This window comes from Vicia villosa, linkage group LG2 (assembly GCF_029867415.1).
Source record: "Vicia villosa cultivar HV-30 ecotype Madison, WI linkage group LG2, Vvil1.0, whole genome shotgun sequence".
Taxonomy (NCBI): Eukaryota; Viridiplantae; Streptophyta; class Magnoliopsida; order Fabales; family Fabaceae; genus Vicia; species Vicia villosa.
The window spans coordinates 78,445,444-78,471,063 of record NC_081181.1 but is presented as its reverse complement, the minus strand read 5'-3'; the positions used below and the strand labels follow the sequence as shown (position 1 = coordinate 78,471,063).

General features: G+C 36.7%; 1 protein-coding gene across 1 annotated transcript in view; it reads right to left on the bottom strand.

The window, feature by feature from the left end:
* The window catches only part of LOC131649417 (uncharacterized), a 63,293-nt gene extending 38,328 nt beyond the window's left edge, over positions 1-24,965 (bottom strand). Inside the window, exons 1-4 of the mRNA XM_058919176.1 lie at positions 24,834-24,965; positions 24,420-24,740; positions 23,723-24,123; positions 23,425-23,674 (exon numbers count right to left, since the gene is read on the bottom strand). Of these exons, the coding sequence (XP_058775159.1) occupies positions 23,425-23,674; positions 23,723-24,123; positions 24,420-24,740; positions 24,834-24,965 (1,104 nt within the window). The remainder of the gene's footprint in view (positions 1-23,424; positions 23,675-23,722; positions 24,124-24,419; positions 24,741-24,833) is intronic.
* Between the last annotated feature and the right edge of the window lie 655 nt (positions 24,966-25,620).

Sequence of the window (25,620 nt, the reverse complement as noted above, 5' to 3'; positions counted from 1 at the left end):
AATCAATTCTATGGCGAACTTCACTTCTCTTTCAGGTGGAAACTCACTAACATCTACTGGAAATACTTCTGGATACTCATTCACTACCCGTAGTCCATCAGTGTTATCGCCCCCTTTCACTTCCATTGAAGAGCACAACATAAATACCACAGCTCCATCATTGACAACCAAATTCATCTGTTTGACCGACATAGTCAAATCCTCAACACTAACCTCTTTAGGAAAAATAACCGTCTTCGTAAAACAATTGATATGAACTCGATTAAATTACAACCAGTTCATCCCCAAAATGACGTCAAGTTGTTCAAGAGGAAGGCACACTAAATCCATTCCAAACTTTCTACCAAAAATATCAACAGGACAGTTCAAACATGCGGATGAAGTAGTTACTGAACCCGACGTAGGAGTGTCAATAATCATACTTCCATGAATAACAGATATTTCTAATCCCAATCGTTTAGCACAATCCAATGAAATGAACGAATGAGTCGCTCCAGTATCAATAATGGCAACTAAAGGTGTGTCATGGATGAAACACGTACCTTTAATCAGACAATCTTCCGGAGTAGTCTCTGACCCAAACAAAGCAAAGACTTTCCCACCAGCCTGATCCTTCTTTGGTTTAGTGTAGTGTGGACTAATGTGACCCTCTTCACCGTAATTGTAGCAAGTCACGATCTTCATCCTACAATCAGAAGCATTTCTTCTCTCCACTCTTGCACTCGTTCCTTCTAAGCCCAGTCTCACCATAGTTGTAGCACCTAACGGGAGCACCAGAATCTCCCCCACTAGGCCTCTTCCAATCCTCAACTCTAGGATTTCCTCTACCATATGGCTTACCTCAATCCATAGGCTTATTACCTTTCTTGTCAACCAACCCGCGAGAGTGAGATGATTTCATCTTAAGGTTATCCTCTTTGAAGATCCTACTACAGTCCACCAAATTGACAAATCGCCGAATTCTCTGGTACCTGATTCCTTGCTTAATCTCATCATGAAGACCATTCTCAAACTTGATGCACTTTGAGAATTCACCAGCCTCATCATTTTTGTAATGAACGTTGTACTTCGCCAGCTCAACAAATTTCGAAGCATACTCTGGTACCGTCATATTACCTTCAGCTCAAAAAATTCAATTTCTTTCCTGCCTCGAACATCTTCAGGAAAATATGTAACACCCCTTTTCTAACCCCAAATATATCATACAATCAAACAGAGTAAGCATGCATAAAGGAAAAAGGGCGCCACATGTTGATTTTCACCAAATGAAAATCCCAAAATAACATACATACAACATCCATAATACGCAAAGATCATATTGTAACACAAATGTAATCTCATATTCTCATACATTATGCATAAACGCTTGCGGAAACAATTCGAATTTCTATTAAGGATTTTCAATGAATATATCCCATACTATATTCATCTACCAAATTCAAATAACATCAATATCTTTGTTACTTGAACATCACAATTCTAGGCTACAACGGCCTATAATTAACATATCCAAATGTCATCACATACATCCAATATTCAACAAAACATAGAAAATAGCAAATTCAACAGGAACATAAGTCTAAGAAAACCCCCAGGTGTTACATGATCAACGCATATGACTCTCTACCTAATCAAAACGAAACCTCAGAGCTCTTCGGCTAATCCACGAATCAAGCGACTACTCTTCTGAACCTGCACGTTACCAACCAAGGGTAACATTCAAACAGAAGGGTGAGAATTCAAATTCTAAATAGAAAATATAATAATGGGAAATGCAACACAACTAAGCATACATTTCACAACTCTTTACTCTTCTCAAAACATGCATTTATCTCCAATATAAAGTTAACATGTTCGATACAATTAAACATCACAATTAATTCACAACCTCATATATTGATGATTTACATATATACACATATATCATTCATACATATTTATATACTTCACATTTCACATCAAATATGTATTAATCACATATATCTCATTCTCATCACACCCTCTAATTCACATCAAATGATTCTCCATTCCACATATATACATATAAATTAAATTCACATCCACACATTCATACAACATAATCACACATAACAACATTTCACACCGACACGTGTGACTCAAGTGTGACTCTATGCAATATGCATGTGGATCCCTCCGTTATCATTTCCGGTCATGCCGTTTGTCATTCTCTCTAGACTAGATAACCACCTCAAAGCCCCATACTCGTTAAGCTTTCAAACCTCATACTCGTTAGGTTTGGGACAAGTAAATAACCTTCACGAGATTACCCAACATTTCCACTTTCAAAGACTCATGCTTGTGTACGTGTGCAACAAAACAAGACTCATGCATTTAAGACGATCTCTCTATCTCTTAAACTACACAATCACATCTTTCCAACTTTGCACATCATTACACAACATGACATTCCACCAATATCAAACATCAATTAGAATTTAGCAATCAATCACATAATTCACGGCTATCATATCATACAATGCCTCCAAGAATATTGATCATACATAATTCATCCATAACATACATATATAATTACATGTTATTCCCAATTAACATCATAATAAAATTAAACAATTTCTAATCCATTCTATTCTATCATATAGACAATTATTTAAGCTTCAATATGCTTCAAACGACACCTAAAGAGGAGTTACGGATCAAAAGTTATGATATTTCAAAGTTTAGAAAATGTTTTGTAAAACAGGGTCCCCTCAGCGAAGGGGTCCAAAAGCGAACTCCAAACAAGTTCCGCTTAGCGGAGTGCTAGCGACACCAGGCAGAGATTTTTAACTTTCGCAGCTCCGCTCAGAGGACCAGCTCCGCTCAGCGGGGCCTGCGATATTCAGAAAAACACAGCAAAACTCAGAACTGCGAAAATCACATCCTACCACTCCAAATCGCTTCCAAACATCAATAAACATCAAATACAACCAGTATTCATCATTATTGAACAACATATATCATTAAAATCATGTTTAATCATGTAAATCCATAGAAATAGCATAGAAATTAGGGTTCATACATTTCTCATGAAATAGTAAAGAATGAAGAGATTCACATAACACATACATTACCCAATCATAGATTCTACAAGAATTTGTATTCAAACCCTTACCTCTAACTCTTAATCCACGCTCTTCAAGAATCTACAAATTCCTTCTCCTCCTCTTCTATGTTCTTCTTCTCTTCTATACTCTTCTTTCTATCTTTTTCCTTTTTTCTTTCTAATTAGGTTATGACATAACATTCTCTCCTAATTCTCATATTTCATTGGGCTTAACCCACCCAATACTCTTTCTCACTCAACTAAGACTAATTAACTAATTTCTAATAAAATTCTACCATTTATTAATTAGCTAAATAACATATTACCACCCAATTAAATAATTACCACTCAAACAATAATTAAATAAAACACAAACAATTATCAAATATCAAATAATCCTAATTAATTAAATCTAATAAAAATAGGGTGCTACAACTCTTCCCCACTTAAAAGATTTTCGGCCTAAAAAATTACCTCAAACAAACAACTCCGGATACGATTCCCTCATGTTATCCTCGAGTTCCCAAGTGATATTACCATCGGCCACTCCACCCCATATCACTTTCACCAAAGCAATCTCCTTACCACGAAGCTTTTTCACCTCTCGATCTTCAATTCGCATAGGTGATGTGTCAACCGTCAAATTATCTCTTACTTGAACATCATCTAATTGAACAACATGCGATGGATCCGCAATGTACCTCCTCAATTGAGACACATGGAAAACATCATGAATATTAGAAAGAGACGGTGGCAACGCAATTCGATATGCCACTTCACCTACCCTTTCTGAAATCTGATAAGGACCAATGAAACGCGACGTCAACTTACGCGACTTCAATGCTCTACCAACACCCGTTATTGGTGTAACTCGAAGAAACACATGATCATCCTTCTCAAACTCAAGAGCCTTCCTCCTCTTATCATGATAACTCTTCTTCTCTTGAATAATCTTAATCTTATCTGTAGTCTCTTGAATTAACTCAGGTCCAACCACAACACTCTCTCCCGATTCATACCAACACAAAGGAGTTCTACACCTTCTACCATTAAGAGCCTCAAAAGGTGCCATTCCAATACTCGAATGGAAACTGTTGTTATAAGTAAACTCAATCAAAGGTAAGAAACTATCCCAATTTCCTCCTTGTTCCAAAACACATGACCTCAAAAGATCTTCAAGCGACTGAATAGTCCTCTCCGATTGACCATCGGTTTGCGGATGATACGCCAAACTCAAACGCAACTTCGTACCCAAAGCACTTTGCAAACCTTCCCAGAATCTAGAAATGAACCTTGGATACCTATCCGAAACGATACTTGGCGGAATACCATGCAAATACACAATCTTCTCAATGTATAACTTAGCAAGTCTTTCCATCGAATAATCCATCCTCATCGGAATAAAATGAGCACATTTCTTCAATCTATCCACAACAAACCAAATTGCTTCACAATTACTCGATGTTCTCGGCAAACCCGATACAAAATCCATAGAGATACTATCCCACTTCCACTCGGGAATAGATAACGGTTGCATCAAACCAGACGACTTTTGATGTTCAATCTTTGACTTTTGACAAGTCAAACATGAATAAACAAATTCTACTATATCCTTCTTCATACCTTGCCACCAAAACATTTTCCTCAAATCTTAATACATTTTAGTAGCACCGGGATGAATACTCAAACCACTTCTATTCCCCTCCTCAAGAATTCTCTTTCTCAAATCCACAACATCCGGAATACAAACCCGATCATGACATCTCATAATATCGTTCTCTTCAATCCGAAAATCACCACCTTTACCTTGGTTAATCAATGTCATAATGTCCACCAATTTCAATTCCGATTTTTTACCTTCTCTAATCTCATCAAGAATACCACTGTAAGCTTCAACATACCAAGCTTAACACGCGAAGACGTCGCTTCACAAACCAAACTCAAATCTCTAAATCGTTCCAACAATTCCAATTCTTGAATCATCAACATAGACATATGCAATGATTTCTTGCTCAATGCATCGGCTACAACATTCCCTTTTCCAGGATGGTAGTTCAAACTAAACTCATAATCTTTCAAGAATTCCAGCCATCTTCGTTGCCTCATATTCAACTCTCTTTGATCAAACAAATACTTCAAACTCTTGTGGTCACTATACACGTCAAATCTTGATCCAAACAAATAATGCCTCCAAAGTTTCAAAACTAACACAACAACGGCCAACTCCAAATTATGCGTCGGATAATTCCTCTCATGAATATTAAGTTGCCTTGAAGCATAAGCTACCACTTGCCCTTTTTGCATCAAAACGCCTCCCAAACACAACAATGAAGCATCACAATACACAACAAACAGTTCAAACGGATCCGGCAAAATCAAAATAGGAGCAGAAGTCAACCTTCTCTTAAGCTCTTGAAAATTCGCTTTACACAGCGAAGTCCAGATGAAAGCTTGACCTTTCCTAGTCAACAACGTCAACGGAAAAGATAACTTAGAAAATCCCTCAATGAACTTCCTATAATAACAAGCCAAACCAAGAAAACTTCTAATCTCAGAAACAGACTTAGGAGCTTCCCATTGAGATATAGCTTCAATCTTCGACGGGTCAACAGAAATACCTCCACTAGAGATCACATGGCCAAGAAAACTCACTTCCTTTAACCAGAATTCACAATTAGAAAGCTTAGCAAACAACCTCTTCTCTTTCAACACCGATAACACAATTCTCAAATGCTCAGCATGACCATTTTCACTCTTGGAATAGATCCAAATATCATAAATGAACACAACCACAAATTTATCCAGATAATCATGAAAAATCCTATTCACACACTCCATGAATACACCAGGTGCATTAGTCACACCAAACGGCATAACAAAATACTCATAATGACCATACCTCGTCCTAAAAGCAGTTTTCTGAATATCCTCCGCTTTTACATGAATCTGATGATACCCAGACCTCAAATCAATACTGCTAAACACACAAGCTCCAACTAACTGATCCATTAAATCATCAATCCTTGGAAGTGGATACTTGTTCTTAATCGTCACTTTGTTCAATTTCCTATAATCGACATAAAGCCTCATAGAACCTTCCTTCTTCTTAACCAACAAAACAGGTGCACCCCACAACGATACACTAGGACGAATAAACTTCTTCTCCAATAAATCCTCAAGTTAACTCTTCAATTCTTTCAACTCGGAAGCAGACATCCTATATGGAGCCATCGATACAGGACTAGTTCCAGGAACTAAATCAACCGAAAACTTAACTTCACGTTCTGGCGGTAAATCACTTACATCCTCAGGAAATACCTTCGTAAAATCACAAACTATTGGCAAATCCTCAATGGTTCATAGTTCTTCTCATGAACTCTCAACTGTCTTTATGCATAAGAAACAACCTTACCATTTTGCATGAGCTAACCTCCTAAACCCATATTAGAAGCATCACAATAAACCACGAACGATTCTTTCGGATTAGGCAATATCAGAATCGGTGTCGACGCCAACCTTTTCTTCAACTCAACAAAGCTATCTTCACAAGAAACATCCCATACAAAAGCTCTACCCTTACAAGTCAACTTAGTCAACGGAAGAGCTAACTTAGTCAATGGCGCCAATTTGATCCGCTGTCGCGCGCGGATCAAAAACAAGTTATTTTGAAAACGTAATATAGCAATAATGACTCGAGTCGTATCACAAGGATTCTTGTTTTGTTATTAACTAATATAAATAAAATTGGGGTTTATGGTTTTAGATAGATTTATGAACAATAGAGCAAATAAGAGATTAAAATAAGTGATTATAAAATAAGCTAAAACGACAATTTGCTGATTCGGTTCCTATCTATCATTGATTATTGTAATTCCAACCTCCTAAGCGGATTATCTATTCCTATTAGATCATAATATCCATTGACAAGCGCAATTGATAGTATAAGTTATATGTTCCTATTATCTGAATTAAGCAAACGAGATTAAGTTTCATGAATTAAGCAAACATGAATTAAACGGACACGATAACGAATTAAGCAAACGATAACGTGACTATAGTTAGGATCATACAACCAATCGAATTAAATCAATATAGTCTATGCAAATCGAATTAAGCAAACAAGATACATAGATTAATATTGAAAGGAATAGAACTGAATTATAATTATAATAACCTCAAGGTCGGAACCTGAATACAGCAAATTGTCTCAAATGAATTAGTTCTCCATGGAATTCGTACAAGCTTGACTCATAATTTCTTGAATAATAAAAACGTAACAATGAACATTAGCGGCCAGACCTAGGTACTAGAGAGAAACAAGAATTCGGGTCATAACCCAACTGGGTCAAACAGACATAACCCAGGCCCAAATCTAACGATCCAAAACTAAATAAAAAACTAGTGCTGCAACTTCAACGAATTTCTGGAAAATATGAGTTCAGAATCTGACTTTGACTCCAACACGAGAATTGTAGCTCTTTCTCTTAGCTTTCCGGCGATTATTAGAACTCCTCAATCAGATTCCTGAAACTCCAGTTATGATCGTTTTCGTGAAAGCTGCTAAAGCTGAAAATTAAGTACGAAAATCAAATAACAATAAAAATAATTTAAAATATAAAAACATTATAAAATACAAAAATAAGACAAGCAAACCATGGAAATGTATAAGTACAACCGTAGAGGAATGTGCATCAAAATGCACTGATCAAATTCCCCCACACTTGAACTTTTGCACTCTGAGCAAAATGAAAAACAAAACAAAGAAAGCAGAAATACATCAACAGTTACTCATCCTAGGCTACCAATCTTCTTCGGGTAAGTTTGCATCGACAGGTACTAATCTTGCACACTAAGGACATCATAAGAACACTAACCACAGATATGCCGACATAAGCCTCCTAAATACACAAACCAATTCAAATCATATTATTATACCATAGCCTAACTTACTCATCCTTTTTGCTCTTTTTCATTCAGGCGCAATCACATTAAGCCCGTTATCTCCACACACTTATAGCAGGACGACCGGTTAGTGACTCTGATCCTTTTACACGGGGTTCCGGTACTTGCGTGGCATAACCCTTTGCTTACTCAGATGTAGTTGCGGGGGATCGGACCGTAATCCTCCCTACCAAGTTCAGCACCAGAAACCGCTGAACCAACTAACAAAGAGTTTTGAAAACTTTTTTTTTGAAGATTACACAACCGTTGGGTTAAGTGACCGGGTGAGTATCACCAAACTTAGAAGGTGTATTACCTTTTTCTTTTCTCTTTTTTTCTTTTCTTTTCGGAACATTCACTTATATTGATCGGCTTCTTGCGTAAAGTGTGTGAGAGATGGTGCCGACTGCTGAAATAAACTACTCAAGAGCTGTCAGAGAATGAGAATTTAAGGCTAAAACATAATAAAAAATTCAAATCGATTTCCATATGCAGGAGACTTACGGTGTTAGAACGATACCGATCTTGTGAATTTTTCCCACGTCTCCGCAAACTCGACTCAAATTAGTCTATAGCCTAAAATTTTCAAGAAGATGCATTTTTTTATTGGTTGAAATTAAAACAAAAACAAAAAAATTGAAAGAAAACAAAACAAATAAATAATTCTCTCCCCCACACTTAAGACATACATTGTCCTCAATGAAAGAACATTAATATAAAATAAGAGTGAGAGAAAGGAAAGAACACACCCGAGTAGTCAAGGAGGATAAGTGATCACATAAGCCGCCTTTCCCAAAGAGAGGTCTTCTATATTCTCTTCTTCCAAAGTGGAGCTCTCATGGAGTAGGTTTCGGTAATGCTCATCGTCCTTAAAAAGTGGTTTAGCTCCTTCGCCTTTTATTCCAGGATCAAAGAATGTTCTTCTAAAAGTAAAAGTGTCAAATGGGCACGTGAAGGTGCTCTCATCTTTCACAACATCAAGGAACCAAAGGTTATGGGGCTGCCTCACTACTTTTGCTGCATCTTTAAGTGAGATCCTATGCACACACATGGACGAACTAATATCATAAATGTCATCCAAGGTCCATCCAGTTCCTTTGTTATGCTTCTTCAAAACCTGCAAAAACTTACTTTCTTGATCAAAATAAAGTTTAGAAGAAATTATAACCGGAAGTTTTTCATTCATCTCTAAATAAGCATATTTAAGATTTTGAGAAACTGGTTTCAGCTTCCGGGAAGGTGGTTGTTCAATGGATGGTTTGATCCGGGCAGCCGGGGTGTCGAGAGCTTCATCTACATGAACAACTTCATTTGCAACCTCATCTGTAGTAAGAATATCAACTTGCAAGGCAACCTCAATTTCAGTACAAACAGAGCAAATTTTAGTGTCAGTACAAACATCACAAGAGTAAACATCATCAAAATCAGACAATGATGGAAAATCATCTGCAAACAAATCAGTACAAGTATCATCAACATTTTCAGAAAGCAACTCTATTTGAAAAACAGAATTCTTTTCCAAGCGTTGTTGGTTTGATCCTTGAGCTTGCTGCATGGCATTCATCAAAGTGGCAAGCTGTCCAATCTGTGTTTGCAAAGTCTGGAGAGTAGAATCTACTTGCTGTTGATACTGAAGATTATTTGCAGCCATTTGTTTGACAATATCCTCTAGTGAAGGTTCGAAAGGTGCAGAGCACACAACCTGAAATTCCTTCAGATGCTTATGCGGATCCTCACCTACAAAACCATTAAACCTAGGCAACAAATGTGTTAAACCATATTCCAATTCAAACGGTGCATCACCCGCAGGATAGTCAATACATAAACCATTATAGTTCACATTAGGGACAGCCAACTGCGTTAGTGTTCTTTGTTCAGCCATGGGTTCAACAAACACCGAAATACCGATTATGTCTCATACATGCAGAAACGAATAGAAAGAATAAAAACGATTAAACTAAATTCAGAAAAATATAAAAACACGAAATTTAATCTAAATAAGACAAATAAGAATTTTGGGAATTTTTTTGGATTTTTTGACTCTATGAAAACAGTAAAAAATTCATTAAAAATAGAAAAACGATGAATTTGGCGATTTGGAGTCGAATTTCCCTTACTCTTCTAGAGTATGGGAGTATTAATCGCACGATTTTTTTACTTCCAGTAGGAAAAAACTTTTTACAATCGAACACAATTTTTTCAAAAACTGAATTTTTCGACTCTAAACGCGAATTGGCCAAAACCGTGAAGAAACTACGGCCTAAACGCGAGAACACTAAACCTATGACTCTAAAAATGATTAATAATAACAAGAATCCCCGGCAACGGCGCCAATTTGATCCGCTGTCGCGCGCGGATCCAAAACGAGTTATTTTGAAAACGTAATATAGCGACAATGACTCGAGTCGTATCACAAGGATTCTTGTTTTGTTATTAACTAATATAAATAAAATTGGGGTTTATGGTTTTAGATCGATTTATGAACAATAGAGCAAATAAGAGATTAAAATAAGTGATTATAAAATAAGCTAAAACGACAATTTGCTGATTCGTTTCCTATCTATCATTGATTATTGTAATTCCAACCTCCTAAGCGGATTATCTATTCCTATTCGATCATAATATCCATTGACAAGCGCAATTGATAGTATAAGTTATATTTTCCTATTATCCGAATTAAGCAAACGGGATTAAGTTTCATGAATTAAGCAAACATGAATTAAACGGACACGATAACGAATTAAGCAAACGATAACGTGACTATAGTTAGGATCATACAACCAATCGAATTAAATCAATATAGTCTATGCAAATCGAATTAAGCAAACAAGATACATAGATTAATATTGAAAGGAATAGAACTGAATTATAATTATAATAACCTCAAGGTCGGAACCTGAATACAGCAAATTGTCTCAAAGGAATTAGTTCTCCATGGAATTCGTACAAGCTTGACTCATAATTTCTTGAATAATAAAAACGTAACAATGAACATTAGCGGCCAGACCTAGGTACTAGAGAGAAACAAGAATTCGGGTCATAACCCAACTGGGTCAAACAGACATAACCCAGGCCCAAATCTAACGATCCAAAACTAAATAAAAAACTAGTGCTGCAACTTCAACGAATTTCTGGAAAATATGAGTTCAGAATCTGACTTTGACTCCAACACGAGAATTGTAGCTCTTTCTCTTAGCTTTCCGTCGATTATTAGAACGCCTCAATCGGATTCCTGAAACTCCAGTTATGATCGTTTTCGTGAAAGCTGCTAAAGCTGAAAATTAAGTACGAAAATCAAATAACAATAAAAATAATTTAAAATATAAAAACATTATAAAATACAAAAATAAGACAAGCAAACCATGGAAATGTATAAGTACAACCGTAGAGGAATGTGCATCAAAATGCACTGATCAAATTCCCCCACACTTGAACTTTTGCACTCTGAGCAAAATGAAAAACAAAACAAAGAAAGCAGAAATACATCAACAGTTACTCATCCTAGGCTACCAATCTTCTTCGGGTAAGTTTGCATCGACAGGTACTAATCTTGCACACTAAGGACATCATAAGAACACTAACCACAGATATGTCGACATAAGCCTCCTAAATACACAAACCAATTCAAATCATATTATTATACCATAGCCTAACTTACTCATCCTTTTTGCTCTTTTTCATTCAGGCGCAATCACATTAAGCCCGTTATCTCCACACACTTATAGCAGGACGACCGGTTAGTGACTCTGATCCTTTTACACGGGGTTCCGGTACTTGCGTGGCATAACCCTTTGCTTACTCAGATGTAGTTGCGGGGGATCGGACCGTAATCCTCCCTACCAAGTTCAGCACCAGAAACCGCTGAACCAACTAACAAAGAGTTTTGAAAACTTTTTTTTTGAAGATTACACAACCGTTGGGTTAAGTGACCGGGTGAGTATCACCAAACTTAGAAGGTGTATTACCTTTTTCTTTTCTCTTTTTTTCTTTTCTTTTCGGAACATTCACTTATATTGATCGGCTTCTTGCGTAAAGTGTGTGAGAGATGGTGCCGACTGCTGAAATAAACTACTCAAGAGCTGTCAGAGAATGAGAATTTAAGGCTAAAACATAATAAAAAATTCAAATCGATTTCCATATGCAGGAGACTTACGGTGTTAGAACGATACCGATCTTGTGAATTTTTCCCACGTCTCCGCAAACTCGACTCAAATTAGTCTATAGCCTAAAATTTTCAAGAAGATGCATTTTTTTATTGGTTGAAATTAAAACAAAAACAAAAAAATTGAAAGAAAACAAAACAAATAAATAATTCTCTCCCCCACACTTAAGACATACATTGTCCTCAATGAAAGAACATTAATATAAAATAAGAGTGAGAGAAAGGAAAGAACACACCCGAGTAGTCAAGGAGGATAAGTGATCACATAAGCCGCCTTTCCCAAAGAGAGGTCTTCTATATTCTCTTCTTCCAAAGTGGAGCTCTCATGGAGTAGGATTCGGTAATGCTCATCGTCCTTAAAAAGTGGTTTAGCTCCTTCGCCTTTTATTCCAGGATCAAAGAATGTTCTTCTAAAAGTAAAAGTGTCAAATGGGCACGTGAAGGTGCTCTCATCTTTCACAACATCAAGGAACCAAAGGTTATGGGGCTGCCTCACTACTTTTGCTGCATCTTTAAGTGAGATCCTATGCACACACATGGACGAACTAATATCATAAATGTCATCCAAGGTCCATCCAGTTCCTTTGTTATGCTTCTTCAAAACCTGCAAAAACTTACTTTCTTGATCAAAATAAAGTTTAGAAGAAATTATAACCGGAAGTTTTTCATTCATCTCTAAATAAGCATATTTAAGATTTTGAGAAACTGGTTTCAGCTTCCGGGAAGGTGGTTGTTCAATGGATGGTTTGATCCGGGCAGCCGGGGTGTCGAGAGCTTCATCTACATGAACAACTTCATTTGCAACCTCATCTGTAGTAAGAATATCAACTTGCAAGGCAACCTCAATTTCAGTACAAACAGAGCAAATTTTAGTGTCAGTACAAACATCACAAGAGTAAACATCATCAAAATCAGACAATGATGGAAAATCATCTGCAAACAAATCAGTACAAGTATCATCAACATTTTCAGAAAGCAACTCTATTTGAAAAACAGAATTCTTTTCCAAGCGTTGTTGGTTTGATCCTTGAGCTTGCTGCATGGCATTCATCAAAGTGGCAAGCTGTCCAATCTGTGTTTGCAAAGTCTGGAGAGTAGAATCTACTTGCTGTTGATACTGAAGATTATTTGCAGCCATTTGTTTGACAATATCCTCTAGTGAAGGTTCGAAAGGTGCAGAGCACACAACCTGAAATTCCTTCAGATGCTTATGCGGATCCTCACCTACAAAACCATTAAACCTAGGCAACAAATGTGTTAAACCATATTCCAATTCAAACGGTGCATCACCCGCAGGATAGTCAATACATAAACCATTATAGTTCACATTAGGGACAGCCAACTGCGTTAGTGTTCTTTGTTCAGCCATGGGTTCAACAAACACCGAAATACCGATTATGTCTCATACATGCAGAAACGAATAGAAAGAATAAAAACGATTAAACTAAATTCAGAAAAATATAAAAACACGAAATTTAATCTAAATAAGACAAATAAGAATTTTGGGAATTTTTTTGGATTTTTTGACTCTATGAAAACAGTAAAAAATTCATTAAAAATAGAAAAACGATGAATTTGGCGATTTGGAGTCGAATTTCCCTTACTCTTCTAGAGTATGGGAGTATTAATCGCACGATTTTTTTACTTCCAGTAGGAAAAAACTTTTTACAATCGAACACAATTTTTTCAAAAACTGAATTTTTCGACTCTAAACGCGAATTGGCCAAAACCGTGAAGAAACTACGGCCTAAACGCGAGAACACTAAACCTATGACTCTAAAAATGATTAATAATAACAAGAATCCCCGGCAACGGCGCCAATTTGATCCGCTGTCGCGCGCGGATCCAAAACGAGTTATTTTGAAAACGTAATATAGCGACAATGACTCGAGTCGTATCACAAGGATTCTTGTTTTGTTATTAACTAATATAAATAAAATTGGGGTTTATGGTTTTAGATCGATTTATGAACAATAGAGCAAATAAGAGATTAAAATAAGTGATTATAAAATAAGCTAAAACGACAATTTGCTGATTCGTTTCCTATCTATCATTGATTATTGTAATTCCAACCTCCTAAGCGGATTATCTATTCCTATTCGATCATAATATCCATTGACAAGCGCAATTGATAGTATAAGTTATATTTTCCTATTATCCGAATTAAGCAAACGGGATTAAGTTTCATGAATTAAGCAAACATGAATTAAACGGACACGATAACGAATTAAGCAAACGATAACGTGACTATAGTTAGGATCATACAACCAATCGAATTAAATCAATATAGTCTATGCAAATCGAATTAAGCAAACAAGATACATAGATTAATATTGAAAGGAATAGAACTGAATTATAATTATAATAACCTCAAGGTCGGAACCTGAATACAGCAAATTGTCTCAAAGGAATTAGTTCTCCATGGAATTCGTACAAGCTTGACTCATAATTTCTTGAATAATAAAAACGTAACAATGAACATTAGCGGCCAGACCTAGGTACTAGAGAGAAACAAGAATTCGGGTCATAACCCAACTGGGTCAAACAGACATAACCCAGGCCCAAATCTAACGATCCAAAACTAAATAAAAAACTAGTGCTGCAACTTCAACGAATTTCTGGAAAATATGAGTTCAGAATCTGACTTTGACTCCAACACGAGAATTGTAGCTCTTTCTCTTAGCTTTCCGTCGATTATTAGAACGCCTCAATCGGATTCCTGAAACTCCAGTTATGATCGTTTTCGTGAAAGCTGCTAAAGCTGAAAATTAAGTACGAAAATCAAATAACAATAAAAATAATTTAAAATATAAAAACATTATAAAATACAAAAATAAGACAAGCAAACCATGGAAATGTATAAGTACAACCGTAGAGGAATGTGCATCAAAATGCACTGATCAAATTCCCCCACACTTGAACTTTTGCACTCTGAGCAAAATGAAAAACAAAACAAAGAAAGCAGAAATACATCAACAGTTACTCATCCTAGGCTACCAATCTTCTTCGGGTAAGTTTGCATCGACAGGTACTAATCTTGCACACTAAGGACATCATAAGAACACTAACCACAGATATGTCGACATAAGCCTCCTAAATACACAAACCAATTCAAATCATATTATTATACCATAGCCTAACTTACTCATCCTTTTTGCTCTTTTTCATTCAGGCGCAATCACATTAAGCCCGTTATCTCCACACACTTATAGCAGGACGACCGGTTAGTGACTCTGATCCTTTTACACGGGGTTCCGGTACTTGCGTGGCATAACCCTTTGCTTACTCAGATGTAGTTGCGGGGGATCGGACCGTAATCCTCCCTACCAAGTTCAGCACCAGAAACCGCTGAACCAACTAACAAAGAGTTTTGAAAACTTTTTTTTTGAAGATTACACAACCGTTGGGTTAAGTGACCGGGTGAGTATCACCAAACTTAGAAGGTGTATTACCTTTTTCTTTTCTCTTTTTTTCTTTTCTTTTCGGAACATTCACTTATATTGATCGGCTTCTTGCGTAAAGTGTGTGAGAGATGGTGCCGACTGCTGAAATAAACTACTCAAGAGCTGTCAGAGAATGAGAATTTAAGGCTAAAACATAATAAAAAATTCAAATCGATTTCCATATGCAGGAGACTTACGGTGTTAGAACGATACCGATCTTGTGAATTTTTCCCACGTCTCCGCAAACTCGACTCAAATTAGTCTATAGCCTAAAATTTTCAAGAAGATGCATTTTTTTATTGGTTGAAATTAAAACAAAAACAAAAAAATTGAAAGAAAACAAAACAAATAAATAATTCTCTCCCCCACACTTAAGACATACATTGTCCTCAATGAAAGAACATTAATATAAAATAAGAGTGAGAGAAAGGAAAGAACACACCCGAGTAGTCAAGGAGGATAAGTGATCACATAAGCCGCCTTTCCCAAAGAGAGGTCTTCTATATTCTCTTCTTCCAAAGTGGAGCTCTCATGGAGTAGGTTTCGGTAATGCTCATCGTCCTTAAAAAGTGGTTTAGCTCCTTCGCCTTTTATTCCAGGATCAAAGAATGTTCTTCTAAAAGTAAAAGTGTCAAATGGGCACGTGAAGGTGCTCTCATCTTTCACAACATCAAGGAACCAAAGGTTATGGGGCTGCCTCACTACTTTTGCTGCATCTTTAAGTGAGATCCTATGCACACACATGGACGAACTAATATCATAAATGTCATCCAAGGTCCATCCAGTTCCTTTGTTATGCTTCTTCAAAACCTGCAAAAACTTACTTTCTTGATCAAAATAAAGTTTAGAAGAAATTATAACCGGAAGTTTTTCATTCATCTCTAAATAAGCATATTTAAGATTTTGAGAAACTGGTTTCAGCTTCCGGGAAGGTGGTTGTTCAATGGATGGTTTGATCCGGGCAGCCGGGGTGTCGAGAGCTTCATCTACATGAACAACTTCATTTGCAACCTCATCTGTAGTAAGAATATCAACTTGCAAGGCAACCTCAATTTCAGTACAAACAGAGCAAATTTTAGTGTCAGTACAAACATCACAAGAGTAAACATCATCAAAATCAGACAATGATGGAAAATCATCTGCAAACAAATCAGTACAAGTATCATCAACATTTTCAGAAAGCAACTCTATTTGAAAAACAGAATTCTTTTCCAAGCGTTGTTGGTTTGATCCTTGAGCTTGCTGCATGGCATTCATCAAAGTGGCAAGCTGTCCAATCTGTGTTTGCAAAGTCTGGAGAGTAGAATCTACTTGCTGTTGATACTGAAGATTATTTGCAGCCATTTGTTTGACAATATCCTCTAGTGAAGGTTCGAAAGGTGCAGAGCACACAACCTGAAATTCCTTCAGATGCTTATGCGGATCCTCACCTACAAAACCATTAAACCTAGGCAACAAATGTGTTAAACCATATTCCAATTCAAACGGTGCATCACCCGCAGGATAGTCAATACATAAACCATTATAGTTCACATTAGGGACAGCCAACTGCGTTAGTGTTCTTTGTTCAGCCATGGGTTCAACAAACACCGAAATACCGATTATGTCTCATACATGCAGAAACGAATAGAAAGAATAAAAACGATTAAACTAAATTCAGAAAAATATAAAAACACGAAATTTAATCTAAATAAGACAAATAAGAATTTTGGGAATTTTTTTTGGATTTTTTGACTCTATGAAAACAGTAAAAAATTCATTAAAAATAGAAAAACGATGAATTTGGCGATTTGGAGTCGAATTTCCCTTACTCTTCTAGAGTATGGGAGTATTAATCGCACGATTTTTTTACTTCCAGTAGGAAAAAACTTTTTACAATCGAACACAATTTTTTCAAAAACTGAATTTTTCGACTCTAAACGCGAATTGGCCAAAACCGTGAAGAAACTACGGCCTAAACGCGAGAACACTAAACCTATGACTCTAAAAATGATTAATAATAACAAGAATCCCCGGCAACGGCGCCAATTTGATCCGCTGTCGCGCGCGGATCCAAAACGAGTTATTTTGAAAACGTAATATAGCGACAATGACTCGAGTCGTATCACAAGGATTCTTGTTTTGTTATTAACTAATATAAATAAAATTGGGGTTTATGGTTTTAGATCGATTTATGAACAATAGAGCAAATAAGAGATTAAAATAAGTGATTATAAAATAAGCTAAAACGACAATTTGCTGATTCGTTTCCTATCTATCATTGATTATTGTAATTCCAACCTCCTAAGCGGATTATCTATTCCTATTCGATCATAATATCCATTGACAAGCGCAATTGATAGTATAAGTTATATTTTCCTATTATCCGAATTAAGCAAACGGGATTAAGTTTCATGAATTAAGCAAACATGAATTAAACGGACACGATAACGAATTAAGCAAACGATAACGTGACTATAGTTAGGATCATACAACCAATCGAATTAAATCAATATAGTCTATGCAAATCGAATTAAGCAAACAAGATACATAGATTAATATTGAAAGGAATAGAACTGAATTATAATTATAATAACCTCAAGGTCGGAACCTGAATACAGCAAATTGTCTCAAAGGAATTAGTTCTCCATGGAATTCGTACAAGCTTGACTCATAATTTCTTGAATAATAAAAACGTAACAATGAACATTAGCGGCCAGACCTAGGTACTAGAGAGAAACAAGAATTCGGGTCATAACCCAACTGGGTCAAACAGACATAACCCAGGCCCAAATCTAACGATCCAAAACTAAATAAAAAACTAGTGCTGCAACTTCAACGAATTTCTGGAAAATATGAGTTCAGAATCTGACTTTGACTCCAACACGAGAATTGTAGCTCTTTCTCTTAGCTTTCCGTCGATTATTAGAACGCCTCAATCGGATTCCTGAAACTCCAGTTATGATCGTTTTCGTGAAAGCTGCTAAAGCTGAAAATTAAGTACGAAAATCAAATAACAATAAAAATAATTTAAAATATAAAAACATTATAAAATACAAAAATAAGACAAGCAAACCATGGAAATGTATAAGTACAACCGTAGAGGAATGTGCATCAAAATGCACTGATCAAATTCCCCCACACTTGAACTTTTGCACTCTGAGCAAAATGAAAAACAAAACAAAGAAAGCAGAAATACATCAACAGTTACTCATCCTAGGCTACCAATCTTCTTCGGGTAAGTTTGCATCGACAGGTACTAATCTTGCACACTAAGGACATCATAAGAACACTAACCACAGATATGTCGACATAAGCCTCCTAAATACACAAACCAATTCAAATCATATTATTATACCATAGCCTAACTTACTCATCCTTTTTGCTCTTTTTCATTCAGGCGCAATCACATTAAGCCCGTTATCTCCACACACTTATAGCAGGACGACCGGTTAGTGACTCTGATCCTTTTACACGGGGTTCCGGTACTTGCGTGGCATAACCCTTTGCTTACTCAGATGTAGTTGCGGGGGATCGGACCGTAATCCTCCCTACCAAGTTCAGCACCAGAAACCGCTGAACCAACTAACAAAGAGTTTTGAAAACTTTTTTTTTGAAGATTACACAACCGTTGGGTTAAGTGACCGGGTGAGTATCACCAAACTTAGAAGGTGTATTACCTTTTTCTTTTCTCTTTTTTTCTTTTCTTTTCGGAACATTCACTTATATTGATCGGCTTCTTGCGTAAAGTGTGTGAGAGATGGTGCCGACTGCTGAAATAAACTACTCAAGAGCTGTCAGAGAATGAGAATTTAAGGCTAAAACATAATAAAAAATTCAAATCGATTTCCATATGCAGGAGACTTACGGTGTTAGAACGATACCGATCTTGTGAATTTTTCCCACGTCTCCGCAAACTCGACTCAAATTAGTCTATAGCCTAAAATTTTCAAGAAGATGCATTTTTTTATTGGTTGAAATTAAAACAAAAACAAAAAAATTGAAAGAAAACAAAACAAATAAATAATTCTCTCCCCCACACTTAAGACATACATTGTCCTCAATGAAAGAACATTAATATAAAATAAGAGTGAGAGAAAGGAAAGAACACACCCGAGTAGTCAAGGAGGATAAGTGATCACATAAGCCGCCTTTCCCAAAGAGAGGTCTTCTATATTCTCTTCTTCCAAAGTGGAGCTCTCATGGAGTAGGTTTCGGTAATGCTCATCGTCCTTAAAAAGTGGTTTAGCTCCTTCGCCTTTTATTCCAGGATCAAAGAATGTTCTTCTAAAAGTAAAAGTGTCAAATGGGCACGTGAAGGTGCTCTCATCTTTCACAACATCAAGGAACCAAAGGTTATGGGGCTGCCTCACTACTTTTGCTGCATCTTTAAGTGAGATCCTATGCACACACATGGACGAACTAATATCATAAATGTCATCCAAGGTCCATCCAGTTCCTTTGTTATGCTTCTTCAAAACCTGCAAAAACTTACTTTCTTGATCAAAATAAAGTTTAGAAGAAATTATAACCGGAAGTTTTTCATTCATCTCTAAATAAGCATATTTAAGATTTTGAGAAACTGGTTTCAGCTTCCGGGAAGGTGGTTGTTCAATGGATGGTTTGATCCGGGCAGCCGGGGTGTCGAGAGCTTCATCTACATGAACAACTTCATTTGCAACCTCATCTGTAGTAAGAATATCAACTTGCAAGGCAACCTCAATTTCAGTACAAACAGAGCAAATTTTAGTGTCAGTACAAACATCACAAGAGTAAACATCATCAAAATCAGACAATGATGGAAAATCATCTGCAAACAAATCAGTACAAGTATCATCAACATTTTCAGAAAGCAACTCTATTTGAAAAACAGAATTCTTTTCCAAGCGTTGTTGGTTTGATCCTTGAGCTTGCTGCATGGCATTCATCAAAGTGGCAAGCTGTCCAATCTGTGTTTGCAAAGTCTGGAGAGTAGAATCTACTTGCTGTTGATACTGAAGATTATTTGCAGCCATTTGTTTGACAATATCCTCTAGTGAAGGTTCGAAAGGTGCAGAGCACACAACCTGAAATTCCTTCAGATGCTTATGCGGATCCTCACCTACAAAACCATTAAACCTAGGCAACAAATGTGTTAAACCATATTCCAATTCAAACGGTGCATCACCCGCAGGATAGTCAATACATAAACCATTATAGTTCACATTAGGGACAGCCAACTGCGTTAGTGTTCTTTGTTCAGCCATGGGTTCAACAAACACCGAAATACCGATTATGTCTCATACATGCAGAAACGAATAGAAAGAATAAAAACGATTAAACTAAATTCAGAAAAATATAAAAACACGAAATTTAATCTAAATAAGACAAATAAGAATTTTGGGAATTTTTTTGGATTTTTTGACTCTATGAAAACAGTAAAAAATTCATTAAAAATAGAAAAACGATGAATTTGGCGATTTGGAGTCGAATTTCCCTTACTCTTCTAGAGTATGGGAGTATTAATCGCACGATTTTTTTACTTCCAGTAGGAAAAAACTTTTTACAATCGAACACAATTTTTTCAAAAACTGAATTTTTCGACTCTAAACGCGAATTGGCCAAAACCGTGAAGAAACTACGGCCTAAACGCGAGAACACTAAACCTATGACTCTAAAAATGATTAATAATAACAAGAATCCCCGGCAACGGCGCCAATTTGATCCGCTGTCGCGCGCGGATCCAAAACGAGTTATTTTGAAAACGTAATATAGCGACAATGACTCGAGTCGTATCACAAGGATTCTTGTTTTGTTATTAACTAATATAAATAAAATTGGGGTTTATGGTTTTAGATCGATTTATGAACAATAGAGCAAATAAGAGATTAAAATAAGTGATTATAAAATAAGCTAAAACGACAATTTGCTGATTCGTTTCCTATCTATCATTGATTATTGTAATTCCAACCTCCTAAGCGGATTATCTATTCCTATTCGATCATAATATCCATTGACAAGCGCAATTGATAGTATAAGTTATATTTTCCTATTATCCGAATTAAGCAAACGGGATTAAGTTTCATGAATTAAGCAAACATGAATTAAACGGACACGATAACGAATTAAGCAAACGATAACGTGACTATAGTTAGGATCATACAACCAATCGAATTAAATCAATATAGTCTATGCAAATCGAATTAAGCAAACAAGATACATAGATTAATATTGAAAGGAATAGAACTGAATTATAATTATAATAACCTCAAGGTCGGAACCTGAATACAGCAAATTGTCTCAAAGGAATTAGTTCTCCATGGAATTCGTACAAGCTTGACTCATAATTTCTTGAATAATAAAAACGTAACAATGATCATTAGCGGCCAGACCTAGGTACTAGAGAGAAACAAGAATTCGGGTCATAACCCAACTGGGTCAAACAGACATAACCCAGGCCCAAATCTAACGATCCAAAACTAAATAAAAAACTAGTGCTGCAACTTCAACGAATTTTTGGAAAATATGAGTTCAGAATCTGACTTTGACTCCAACACGAGAATTGTAGATCTTTCTCTTAGCTTTCCGGCGATTATTAGAACGCCTCAATCGGATTCCTGAAACTCCAGTTATGATCGTTTTCGTGAAAGCTGCTAAAGCTGAAAATTAAGTACGAAAATCAAATAACAATAAAAATAATTTAAAATATAAAAACATTATAAAATACAAAAATAAGACAAGCAAACCATGGAATTGTATAAGTACAACCGTAGAGGAATGTGCATCAAAATGCACTGATCAGTAAATCACTTACATCCTCAGGAAATACCTCCGCAAAATCACAAACTATTAGCAAATCCTCAATGGTTCATAGTTCTTCTCATGAACTCTCAACTGTCTTTATGCATAAGAAACAACCTTACCATTTTGCATGAGCTAACCTCCTAAACCCATATTAGAAGCATCACAATAAACCACAAACGATTCTTTCGGATTAGGCAATATCAGAATCGGTGTCGACGTCAACCTTTTCTTCAACTCAACAAAGCTCTCTTCACAAGAAACACCCCATACGAAAGCACTACCCTTACAAGTCAACTTAGTCAACGGAAGGGTTAACTTAGAGAAACCATCAATGAACCTTCTATTATAACCGGCTAATCCCAAAAAGCTTTGAATCTCGGTAGCCGACTTAGGAGTTTCTATCTCAACACGGCATCAACTTTAGACGTATCCACAATAATACCATCACCCGAAATGACATGACCAAGGAAGCTAACTGCTTTCAACCAGAACTCACACTTAGACAACTTAGCATATAAATTATTATCTTTCAAGACTTATAATACCAACTTCAAATGCTCAACATGATCTGATTCTGATTTAGAGTAAATCAAAATGTCATCAATGAATACCACCACAAAAAGATCCAGATACTCATGGAAAATGAAGTTAATGTACTCCATAAATACTCCAGGTGCATTAGTAACACCGAAAGGCATCACAGAATACTCATAGTGTCTATAACGTGTTCTGAAAGCCGTCTTCTGCATGCCCTCATCTTTCACCTTAATCTGATGGTAACCCGACCTCAGATCAATCTTGCTAAACACACGAGCACCAACCAATTGATCCATCAAATCATCGATTCTTGGAAGTGGATACTTGTTCTTGATTTTCACCTTATTCAACTGAGGATAATCAATACAAATCCTCATACTTCCAACCTTTTTCTTAACCAACAATACTGGAGCTCCCCACAGCGACACACTAGGTCTCACAAACTTCTTCTCAAGCAACTCTTCCAACTGCTTCTTCAACTCAGACAACTCCAATGCAGACATCTTGTAAGGTGCCATAGACACATGTCTAGTACCAGGTACAAGATCAATAGAGAACTTAGCTTCTCTCTCAGGCGGCACATCGGGAATTTCATTAGGGAAAACTTCAAGAAATTCACATACCACCTTTAACCTTTCTATCACAACCTGATTCTCAACAGACATCGAAGCAACCAATGCGAACACTTGAACATCTTCTTTCATTAACAAACACAACTGTTTTGACGATAACAACTCTAAGCTTTCCTCTTCAGGAGAAGAAAACCTCACAGACTTATCAAAACAATTAATATGAACATGGTTATGCTCTAACCAGTTCATCCCCAAAATCACATCTAAACCTCTCAACACAATTGACACGAGACACTTTAGACACATAAGAGAAGTAGTCACCAAACCCTTAGCCAGTGTGTTGACAACCATTTCTCCGTTCATGAAAGATAACACAAGACCCAATCTTTCAACATAATCAACAGATATAAAGCATTGCTTAGCACCGATATCAATAATAGTAATCAAAGGAATGTTATTAATGAGACATGTACCTCTGATGAGTGAATCCTTACTAGTGGTCTGAGTTCCCAACAAGGCGAACACCTTCCCAATAGATTGCTCCTTCTTGGGCTTCCGACACTCGCTTCCGATGTGGCCTTCTTCACCACAATTGAAACAAACCATCTCCTTATGCTTACATTCAGGTGCTTCATGTCCAAACTTACCACAACGGAAACATCTATTGGTACAAGTAGTACACACAGTGCTCTTGTGACCAACTTTGCCACACTTGAAGCACACAATACCAGTAGGAGCATCTCCCCCACTAGTTCTCTTACCCTCAACTGTTTCTACTTACCTTTTCCACTCGGAGCTTCATAAGGATTACCACGACCTTGTTGACTTTTGCCCCTTTTCTCATTTATCACACGATAATGGGAATTGTTGTCCTCCTCATAGATCCGACAACAATCAACCAGATCAGCAAAGATACGAATCTTCTGGTAACTAATTGCCTTCTTAATCGCCTGACGCAAACCATTCTCAAACTTAATGCACTTGGAAAACTCGCCATTCGGCCCATCATAGTGTTGGTAAAACTTTTCCAACTCACCAATCTTAGCAGCATACTCCACAATAGATTTGTTCCTTTCACTTAGCTCAAGGAGTTCAATTTCCTTCTTGCCACGGACATCTTCATGAAAGTACTTCCTCAAGAACTCCATGTGAAACACAATCCAAGATATCTCCTCGCCACTTGCTTCCAATCTCCTACGGTTCTCTAGCCACCAATCATCTGCCTCAACTACTAGCATATGAGTCCCATACTGAACATTCTGTTCAGGAGTGCAATCCATGACACGGAAAATCCTTTCAATCTCCTTAAGCCATGTCAATGCGCCATCAGGATCATAAGTTCCCTTAAACACATGAGGGTTCTCTTTTTGGAAGGTAGCCAAACTCAGAGAAGCAGCATTCTCACCACCATTCGGTTGGTTCTCTAACGCTTGAGCCGTTGCTTCCAAAGCAGTAGCTATCGCAGCATCATTCCTCCCAACCATTACAAGTCTTCACTACAACACAAAAACAATCAGCACAAAATAACAATACACGCTCGTTAAACTACACTACGACACGACACATGACCGGACAAGACCGACCTTCTCTGATACCACTAATGTAACACCCCAAATCTACCCCGCAATTAACAGGAAATATTAGAGTACAAAATTTCAAAACGAATAGAACATAACGATTTGGAGCGTCACATTTTAGACAACAAAAATCACATGCACATATCATGCTCATTTACTTAGATACATAACACACGTGTAGGAGAACAATATCAAATCGTTAATCATTGTCATCCAATAAGTACTCACATCGCAGCGGAAAATCATATGTCAACCACAATACAAATCATAATATCATGGCCAAACACGACACAATACATCTAACAAGTCTCAACACAATATAAGGATAAAGTTTAAAAAGGATAAACATTAAGAAACAAAACATAAACAAGTGATCCAACGTCCCCCGAGTGCTACGTATCAGAGCATCAACATACACTGACTCAAGCTATAGGTACACGACTACTCCGCGTCATTATCTGCACGTTACCAACAAAGGATAACATTCAAGCAGAAAGGGTGAGATATCATTGATTATAAAGGAGCGTATGATAATATTAAAAGCACATAAATAATCATACAT